Here is a 10,875-nt window from a genome sequence, read left to right as displayed (position 1 = left end):
CTTGGATATTTACTAAAAATAAAACACTTGTCAATAAAGTGCACTTATCATTCCATATTTAGATACACCGTTTTAAACTGTGTTATTATTCACAAACTCAATATATTGATAGACATTTTAAGAAGTATATTAAAGGTAGATTCAGTCCATCTTTTTGTCATAAACAATATACATAGCAATAAAAATATATCGGTCATTCAACAAAACATAGAAGGTAGAATTTACTGGTTATATTAATAGTAAGGAATCATTTGTAAGTCGAATTTTCTTTTTAATTTTTCACTTAGTATATTTTTTATTGGGATTACTCTTCTTCGAAAAATATATATTTAGTACGCATTTATCTTAATACTGCTAGAACACTAGAACATATTTTTTTTTGCATAGCTGCCAGGGAATTTCAATTGTGTTTCTATAATAGGATCTTGGGCACTTTAATCAAATATAATCAAACATATTATTTATTGTAGTATTTCTAAATATAATAAATGTACTTAGAGCTAAGATTAGTACTTCCGCTAGCCCATAAGAAGGTTCGAGGGATTTGTAAATTGTATGCATTGGAATCGAATGTCCTATGTGATAGAAATATCTAAACTACTTATCAAAATTAAGTAAGGAACAAAAATCTGCTGGTTACAAATAATGCAGCATATTTTTGTATGTAGACGGTATAGTTGGATCACAAATTATATTTTCTGGTAAGCAAGTATAAGGATGGATTTCATTATAAGCTAACAATTATGTATAGACAAACCGTAGGGATTTCTGTAGTCATTACATAACATATAGGTATGTAAGTTGGTGTTAGTAGTCCGCAATGAAATCGACGCCTTCACGTATTCAAGAATTGTCTAAGAAACATGAATTGTATTACATTAATAGTATACGTTATTGAGCCTTTCTGATCCGCTAAATACCGGGTGGCATTTTAAAACATCAGTCATTTTTTTTCAAATAACAAAAAAAAAACAGAGCAAATTTATTTCATCAACTTTTCAAAGAAACATGGAGAATATTATTAAATTGTATTCTCCATGTTTCTTCAATCAATTGTATAAAAACGATTAGCTAATATTAGTGCGTGATGAAAGTCGTCTGAAAATTTGTCTGGTGTTAAAATCCACTCTGTTCTGTTTGTAATATTGACATACTGCGTGGCATCTGTGAACGATCTGTCGATTCACGAACTGTAATAAGAATATATTCCCCTCTTTTTCTTACTCTGCGGTTAACATCAAAGAAGGAGAGAGAGGGATGTTAAGACATATACCTAGTCAACGTGACATCGGGCCTTAGCAATTGATAGAGTCGTTCTGTTATTAACCGGGATCACAAAAGTAAAACTTTATCCAGGATGATTTACCGATCCACACAACAACAAAATTATGTCAAAAAGAGATAGATAATAGTTAAGGAATATTTTAGGCTAGTTTTGGAATGTGATAGTGTTTTCTAAAGGATAGTATTGGAATGGAATAGGGATGTATAAGATAGTTTTGGGATATGATAAGGTAACTTTGTTGCTTAAGGATAATGGTATTGGGACGATTTAGTGATTAATTTCATATGATATGATATCAGATGAGATGATGAGGTTAGTGTCAATATGGCTTAGTGATGGGATGTTTCATGTGATGGGATATTGACTGGTGTTGAGATGTTTAATGGATAAATTATGGATTTCTGGAATAGGGATGTTTTTAGAAATGTTATGATTTAATGTTGATATAGAAGCCGTTTAGAGATTGAAAGATAAAAGTTTTCAAATTCGGATATATTTAAAGACATTCGTGTGTAAGTATTTGCTTATATTTCTGACTATTTCTTGTGCTACGCAGTAGTGTCAATGGGAAAAACATATTGTGATTCACATTGTCTTTGCCTGAGGCTCTGTCTACCCCATTAGATATAAAGACGTGACAATATGTATTATATGTCTTAACTAACTGCTTAACGCTAAGTTCATATAGAACAAATTGACAGTATTAAGTATTTCTATATAGATTTTATTACTAGCAATGTGTTGGTATTAGAATCGGGAAGGATGCGACATAAACAATTTACTACACTAGTCAAGTAACAGAAATTTGAATATAATGACAATATTATTCAGATTTCTGTGATTGTATAATAGTTTTTTTTTCAAATGATAAATGCTGACTATCTTGCTCTAACTAAGGAGTAATACGTTTCTTTTCTTGTGCATTCCGGATCTAAGACCTGTATGTAATAAATATTATGATAATACTAGTCCAAGGTGGTCAAAATATGTGCATACGTCCAGTAAAAAAAAAGTGTTCTTGCTTGTAACTTGCTTTAAATAAAATAATAAATAATTTATACAAATTAATTGATCAGCACACAGTGTATTTCATGATAGATGTTCATTCCCCAAGTTTTGTCTTTCTCAAACCTACATTTTTTACTATAGTCTTAATACCGGTCAATCATACTATGGTCATTAGACCCCGGAATGTTGTACTGGACGTATGTACAGGAGGCGACATAGAAAACACCCCAACCCCTGTATCAGACTTTTAAGGTACAAAAATGGTAATCTTTTCTATGCGCCCTTTTCCCAACATTGGTCATATGATTAATCCATCCCTTATAATAATCACGAAAGTTTTGAAGTAAATTAAGTGTTGTAGAATTTTTGTGGCGGGAAAGACGATTCTCTTATGTATTCTTAAGATTTTATTAGTGGCTAAGTAAATCATTGACGAATGAATTAAATACTATCTATTAATAGCTCGGTACTTTGTCCTGTCTGACCGCCAACCAGGAGGTTTAGTTTTTATTTTTAATTACGGCAATAATATGTGTATTTGTCTTGTTGGACAAATACACAATACAAAAAGATCCAAAAAGAACAAACGATTTTAGATCAACAAAGTTTAGATCTTATATACAGTGTAGGTTGTTGAGAGTCGAGCAATAAATCATTATTTGAAAATGCAAAGATCACAATTGTATGGCTTGATTTATAAAAAAAAATATAAATTGCCTCGGTCAACAACTTATCTCTTAAAGGAATATCGGACATTTAACAATTGTTTTTGTACATAGAAGGATCATGCGTCAATGATTTTCATGAATAATTCATCGATATTGTAAACGTATGAGTACCGCTAGATGGCTCTGAGAGCAAAAAGAATGTAAATAATGTTGGATACATTGTATGTTTGATTCGTAAGGATCGAATTTCGTATGGGACAAAATTTTCTTAATATTTGATATCGGTAACTTTAATATGGACGTATGTAACTTATGATTTAGAATGCGTCCAAAAAGAAAAATGAAGTCTGTAAATTTTTGAAAAAAGAATCATGAGTTGCTCTTGTGGCGGAATTAGGAACTAAGTGAATGCCGTTTTTGTATTGCTCATAAAATAAATATTAAAAACTACTCGATTCGGTTTACTGCACTTAATGCGATTGCGCAAATTTGCTGTAATTTTATCAGACAGTGCATACAGAAATTTTTAATGGTCGTTTGATATTTTTCCTGATTCGTAAGAAATTTGTGTATATATCTACACAAACGAAACTTATCATGTCAAATTAAATTGAGTCCTTTGAAATTAACCGACGCAATATCAGATTGTATTTTTTTTATATAAGTATGTGAGGTGAGAGTAACCAAAAACCGATACACCGATTTTCATTCTTGCTCGAACTGTCTTCAAGGCGGCTTTTCTGATACTGTATTTAGCTGTGATTTAAGAAAATCAGCACCGCCACCATTATATCAGGGATTTGTTCAGAGGTGTGGTGTGGGTTAATAATAATTTTGTTTAATCTGCTGGGACATTTTATCCGTTATTATCTGAATATAATTCAGATTGCTTCAAAGTCTGCTGTGGTAATATGTACATTAACCGACCATTCGGAAAATTAAGAGGTCCACTAAGAACAGGACGCTGTGATTGGTAAATTTTTGTAGATTTTTTGACTACTGTGTTCACTTTATTTTGACATGGTATAGTTCTTGTCAAGACCGGAAATAATGAATTACATGTAATTAATTTAGAATTAGATATTTTTGGACTTCCCATCAAAGAAGTCCTTTCTTGCCAACACTGTATTTATTGTAAGAACGTTATTTTAATAAATAATTTGTTGTCATCTCATCGGCTTTTTTTGTTTTACCTACTTCTCAAACCGCCTCTAAAATTCCGTTAATTTTTATTGGTTGAAATACGGTGAATAATAAGAGTGAACAAAACGAAAATAATTCATAATTTTTATTTAAATTAAACAACACTTTGGTTTAATGATACGCATAAGTAATAATTTACAATTATAATGAATTATTGTGCATCTAAACAATTATATATCTTATTTATAATAAGTAATAACTACATTATATATAGTACAATTTTCTCTTTTCAGGCATACGATATTATTTTATTAGAATATATATTCATTTAGTGGTTGGGTTTAAAGCAATAAAATTACTAGCTATGCCCTGTGCGCTATTTTGTTGACATTATTTTTGTTACAAATACAACCAGATTTATGATTTGTTAGTACTTTACGAATACGAAAGTGAAATAAATTCCAGTATTTGAAGATAGGCACAGAATAATGTGATGTTTACAACATAACTCGAGAAAATTGTGTTGTCTTTTTTAAACATTTACCAAAAATAATTTAGTTAATTCAGGTCTTTCATGTAATCATACGATTAGGGTCATTTATACACAGAAATATGAATAATTGGGTTGAATCAGATTTCTATGAAAATGACACGCTTCATCGTTTTTGGCTGGGTATTGATAGTCCGTCCGTTGATCGTTTTGTAAAGTATATTTTGAACGGATTAAAAAAAATGCATACATACATAGATATGGTCACGTCTATATCCCTTGCGGGATAGACAGCCACCAGTCTTAAAAAGACTGAATGGCCACGTTCAGATATTTGGCTTAATTATAGAATTGAGATTCAAATAGTGACAGGTTGCTAGCCCATCGCCTAAAAAAGAATCCCAAGTTTGTAAGCCTATCCCTTAGTCGCTTTTTACGACATCCATGGAAAAGAGATGGAGTGGTCCTATCCTTTTTTGTAGTGGTGCCGGGAAACACTGAAAAAAAATGACTTTCAAAATTGTTGAAAAAAAATGACTTATTCATGCTTTCTGTTTAATGTTGCTTAGTGAATGAAAAATTATTCCATGGTTCCTTGCTCTATGTTTTTAGAAGCTGGCATCTGAAGCTCTTTGAGAGGTATAATCCCACATCAATTTCAATACCCATTGCGATTCCTGTGATACGATTACAGATATAAGTGTATGAAGTGATTATACATATTTAAAAAGTTTGTATGAAGTGAATGAAGTATACATTATTTCATTTATATAAATATATTATAATATTTCATTCACTTATGTGAGGTACACACTTGAGACAGAAAGCTTTTATAATCCAAAGATCCGTGTCAAAGATTCTCCGCATTCTATAATATATCGATGACTCGAAAGAACAATAGCTTCATATGCAAGTGGTGATTTCCTCGACGTAGGAAGACGGGAAGATCCCGAAGGATCCGTTGATATCCCCCGACCACCAACCGTCGCCTTGCTTGTCGTGAATGTTTATGATGTCTCCTGCAAAGAAAAAATATATGATACATACAAACATACATGTTTTTATCAGTGTTCTTATATAAGTACTAGACACATTTAATTTTTATATATATTGTGAAAAAAAAACATTTATTCACGTCTATATCCCTTACGGGGTAGACAGAGTCAACAGTCTTGAAAATACTTCTATTGTTAATATATTATACTATCTAATAAAAAGAGAAAATACATGTATTTTTGCATGTTTGTAACGAATAAACTCAAAAACTACTGTTCTGATTTTCACGAAATTTGGCACATCTGTGCCAAATCTCATCAATCATATCTATATCTATAGAAAAGAGCTTCGTTTTAGTTTAGGCTAAATGTTTTTTTATTGAAATTTCCCACGGGAGCGAAGCCTCGCGCTGAAGCTAGTATTATCTAATTATTATCATCGTCCTGCCGTATGTCTTCGTTGCGTTGAATCCAAGATCCAGGAATGCTACCTAAGGTAGGGCTCTACCCGAATCGTCTTCTGTCTGGTCTTCATGGCTTAACCCAACTTGGATCATGGTTGTTGAATTAAAGTAATTATTCCCTTAGTTGCCTCTTCCTACAACCACGGTAGAGAGATGAAATGGAATGAAGCACACTTTTTGTCACGAAATTTGTTAAAAATATTATTAAATATTAAATTTTATAAGGAACTAAAAACCGAGTGTTCTTTACATGATCAGTAATGGAATAGCTTATGTTAGTCCTGAAGGTCTTAATGTCCTTCTCTCGGTGCCAAATTTAAACCAAATACCAACAATAGTATAAATTTGAAAATAACTAACTACATACAATGTACCGCAACATTTTAAATGTTGCATAAACGACAGGAAATTTCAAACGCCTATGGTATGGCATACATTATGTCGGTTTTATTGTTTACTACAAAATGGCCGTAAGAAACATGTCAATATTATGTGCGCATACATAACTTGTTATCGGGACCGTAGCTAGAGACTTTTGTATTAAATGGTATTTAAATTTTTGTTCCACCTTTAGTAGGTATATTTAAACTATCCTTTTTGATATGGTATAAGGTATTTAGTTTTTAGTTTAATTAAGAACTAAGGAAAGAACTAAAACTATTTAGAAAAAGACTGGAAAATGAAATAATACTTAAAAAGTACATTGCAAACATGGGAACCTAAATCGTAGAGTTTGTTTAAAGAGAGTTATAAATGTGGATGAAGCATAAGAAGTATCTCTCCGGGCAAAAGGTCGTGGTTTTGTGGATGTATGTATACGGTGTTTTGGTATGGATTTGTATTATCGTTACTATTTTTTAGGCAATCCACCGTAAAATCATTTGACAGTGTCCACATGTTGTCTTTTTATGACATCGAATACCTCAGATTTGAACGTCCTCGCGGCCTCAAATTAAATTGACATTTGAATGATATAAAAAAACATCAATTATGCATGAAGTCGGGAATGCATTATAATGAGAGAAAAAAGATTACCTCGACACAGATACACTGAATTAACAGTAATTATGATTACCAACCACCCTGCCCACCCTGTGCTATTTCCCTTTCATAAATTCTACGCTAGATACGGTCCTGCTTTATCAGCATTACTTGTTCAAGTTCATAACTAGGTATGTGACGTGACTATTGTTTTGTTACCAACATGCCGTAATATTATTTTAAGTTTTCTCAAGAACTATTTGTAACTTAAAGAGGTTTATGTTTTTCTGATAAGCTCGTGTTTTATATTTCTTTGGGATACTGTTTGCCTCAGCCTAAATATTGATAGAGCCGAAAAGCAGCTTAGAAAATTAATTTTGTCACGCGTAATATAATAACATTTCTCTCATTTTAGCGTATTACCGGTCGCATTTTTAGGTTGACCTTAATATGATCTAATACTTCAGAACTCTTTCTTTGCTCTATGGTTTCTGTTGTTTAAACTATAGAATACGAAAAACAATAGACAATAGAAATGGCCATATTTTAGTTTAAACTATAGTAATAATAATATGTACCTACGTATCGTCATGCATAGCACGCAGTTTTTTTGGGCATATGTAAAGCATAACCATCAGTTGCGGCGTCACATTCAGTAGCATTCACCACTTCTGTTGTCTTATGTTATTCAGATTTCTATGGTTTATATGTACCTGGTGATAAGGTGAGTTCATCGTTGAGTCTCGCCTCGTAAGTGTATAGAGCTCGACATTTGCCTATGCAAGGAGTAGGCGCCTGCGCATCCGTCTGATCAGTCTTCAATATGTCCGTTAGGTCCGTCGAGCTGTCACTTTGTGACGAAAACTCATCTGGGAATGAATTAATCTATGTTACAAACTAATCTGATTGGAAGTTGTAAGAAATGACGTAAAATGAGATTTTTAATATTTGATGATTATATAAATCAAGTTTGTATTGGACTTGGTCTCTCATCACGAATCCACTTTTTAGCCTCGTGAGTTCCGTGACTTTGGTACAGGGAATCCTATCCCAGCTTAAGCCATGTCTGTTGCACAAGGCGACGGTGTGTTCGCTAAGCCGCCTCGTGAGACATCAACTGTAAAGAAATGCAGTAAATCCTTTCCAAAAACTTGAGAACTACACGGCAAGACTCAATTGTCTCATCATGTCTCATAATGTGTAGCTCGGGGTACACCTATGACCACTATTACGCGGAAAATCATAATAACTGACAGTATTTTACGGATATCAAAAGTGTTGCTCACCAAAATCACTATCGTGTTGATTCGACAGTCCATCTCCCGCGCCCCTCTCTCCCCAGTCTAATGGACTTTCAGGAGGCGCTGGCGCATCAACCGACTGCGCCTTAACGGGAGGGGTGGGGATGTCAGCCAGAACGGGAGTCGCCGGCGCACTTTTATTCTCCGTGATCCTTCTAAACGATAGGTGTTCTATACGAAGCTTGCTAGATGCTCTGCTCATGATGGAATCCCGTCTTTCCCGCTCCTCTCCACCATTGACACTCTTGGTAAGTGCCGTGTAGTTGGGTTGCAGGTTTTTGTTCACCTCGTTTTGATAGTCGGTTTGCAGCCATGGCGGTACCTAGAATGGAGTTCGGAATCGTAAATGATTTCCTTTGAGTCGCATAAATAGTTATCAATATCGGATTTCTATGATCTAATTCACAGAATTCAAACACTTTAGACATACATATATTTATAAATGTTTGCATTGTAACACTTAATTACTAACAATTATAATACGTCACTAATTTTTTTGGTGGGCAGCCGACCTCCGTTGAAGCATTCGCGAGCACCCAAAGCCTTTGACTGCTTTGACACAAGCTGCCATTAAAATCAAAGGCGGTGTGCCATTAAAATCAAATATGGTGCTCGGTAATGCTTCACCTGAAGTCGGCTGTCCAAGTCGTTTAGGCTCGGCGTGATCTTGTACCGCATTGCCTCCGGGTACGTTTGCATACATACCTACATCTAAATGTTTTTCGTAGTTAAGTGCTGGACCAAAATCCCCTTACCTTCAACACGCTCTGCTGCAACCCCTGCTTGTCCCTCACCACCTGTATGTGTGTCGCGAGGGGATGTTTCACCGGGGGTCTGCTGTCCAAGTCGTTGAGGCTCGACGTGATCTTGTACCGCACTGCCTCTAGGTACGTTAGCATAGACCGCACCTAATAATATTGCCCTTTATTAAGGTTGTTTATATTGTTACAGTTTCGAGAACAGATCGATAAAGCAAAATATTTTGAATGGGATAATGTGACCTAAAACCAATGAAATTTAAATTTTTATTCATTATTGTGGGACGTTTCGAGCATCATTTTAAATTCAATCCCATTTGCTCCGTTGTTCGATTTCGACCTCGTCCTGGGCAAAACTAAATAACTCTCTCATGAGAAACAACGAAAATGCATCGGAAAGGCAATAAGTACCTACATATTGTGACATTGATTGAAGAGCATAAGAATTTTTAGGGAACACCAAAATGGGCAAAGATGGCATTTTTAGTGTAAATTGTAAATTAGTGTAAAGCAGGGCAGTAGTTGCTAAGATGAAATTTGTCTCGCATTTAGTCTTACGAAACTGAGGTACTTAGGACTTAAGAAAATACGAGGTTATCATAATCAACTGGGTGACATAAATCTTTGCATAAACTAGCATTGGGTTTAACATCTCGTAAAATTCCTTTATTGCTCATAGTCCTTGAGTGGTAGCAAGGCAATTATTTAACCCGTAGTCTCAGGTACACTAGTAGAGGGCTATAAATCAAAAGGATAAGGATTAAGTCGGAGACACACTGAGACGATTATGACTTACATGGTACAACTTGTCAGCAACATTCTGTTGCGAGTCGTCGTTGCCGAAGGTAGGCGTCTGCTTGATGGCCATGGACAGTTTCTCCAGACCTTGTTTGGACTTGCGCTCTCTCTCAATATCCTGCTTCACCAACTGCAGTATCTTCATTAATGCCTGTAAAGAATTTGGTAGTTATAGCCACAGAATTATTTCTATATATTTTACTGGCAGAATTCGAGCATCGAAATGTTGCAATAATTTCGTAACTTACGCAACCACATATTGGTATTATGGAATCTCTGTGAGTGAAAAAATGTGTTACTCTCGAAGATTTATTCTACATCTGTGCCAAATTTCATGAAATCAGTTCATCAGATCTTGGTGCATCCTGGGATTTTGCCGTAGGGATTGACTAAAGTCACGTGGTATTTTTAATTGTCTACATCACAAACAGACATAAAACAAGTTTTCTAAGACATATTGGCACATAAAGCAAAACGCATTTCGTTTGCCTGCAATAAATCTAAACAAATCAAATGCATTTCAATTGGCCTACTTCAACACAAAGCGATAACTTAGAGGAAAATATAAATCACATAGAACCAGTTTGGTTAAGTGGGGAAGAGGCGGAAAGGCGGGTTTTATGATGCCTTACGTAACTTATAATAATACGGGACCACCGATGGGAGCTATTATTCTAAGTGCATAATCACAGCCAATTTGGAACGATTCATCAATTTACGTTTAAGATTGTTACAACATTTTTAACTTCATAAAAGGATGATAAGTGTTGGAGAATGTTAAAATGTTCGCAAGATATAAAGCAATTTGGTGCAATGTACGTACGGTGTATGTATGTATTTATTTATTGATTCAAAGTCTGGTGCTTCTTAACCTGTTCGTAGGTGCATTAGGAATAGAATGGGACAAAAGCTATGATGTTGCATGAAGGAGAGAATGAGAGCTAAGTATATTTTGTTTTCGCGGTAGAAAAAGGACGCTACTTA

The 10,875-nt window shown here is 34.4% G+C and overlaps 1 protein-coding gene across 2 annotated transcripts in view; it reads right to left on the bottom strand.

Annotated features, from left to right (window-relative positions):
* Positions 1 to 4,270: 4,270 nt before the first annotated feature.
* LOC106130601 (nostrin) overlaps positions 4,271 to 10,875 on the bottom strand; it is a 52,570-nt gene continuing 45,965 nt past the window's right edge. For both annotated transcript variants that reach the window (XM_060953638.1, XM_013329491.2), the window contains exons 10-14: positions 9,890 to 10,042; positions 9,091 to 9,243; positions 8,321 to 8,657; positions 7,748 to 7,903; positions 4,271 to 5,613 (exon numbers count right to left, since the gene is read on the bottom strand). In XM_060953638.1, the coding sequence (XP_060809621.1) occupies positions 5,498 to 5,613; positions 7,748 to 7,903; positions 8,321 to 8,657; positions 9,091 to 9,243; positions 9,890 to 10,042 (915 nt within the window). In that variant the 3' untranslated portion in view covers positions 4,271 to 5,497. The remainder of the gene's footprint in view (positions 5,614 to 7,747; positions 7,904 to 8,320; positions 8,658 to 9,090; positions 9,244 to 9,889; positions 10,043 to 10,875) is intronic.

This window comes from Amyelois transitella, chromosome Z (genome assembly GCF_032362555.1).
Source record: "Amyelois transitella isolate CPQ chromosome Z, ilAmyTran1.1, whole genome shotgun sequence".
NCBI classification, from domain to species: domain Eukaryota; kingdom Metazoa; phylum Arthropoda; class Insecta; order Lepidoptera; family Pyralidae; genus Amyelois; species Amyelois transitella.
Note: the sequence above shows the minus strand (reverse complement) of the source record. Positions and strands in the feature narration are given on the sequence as shown.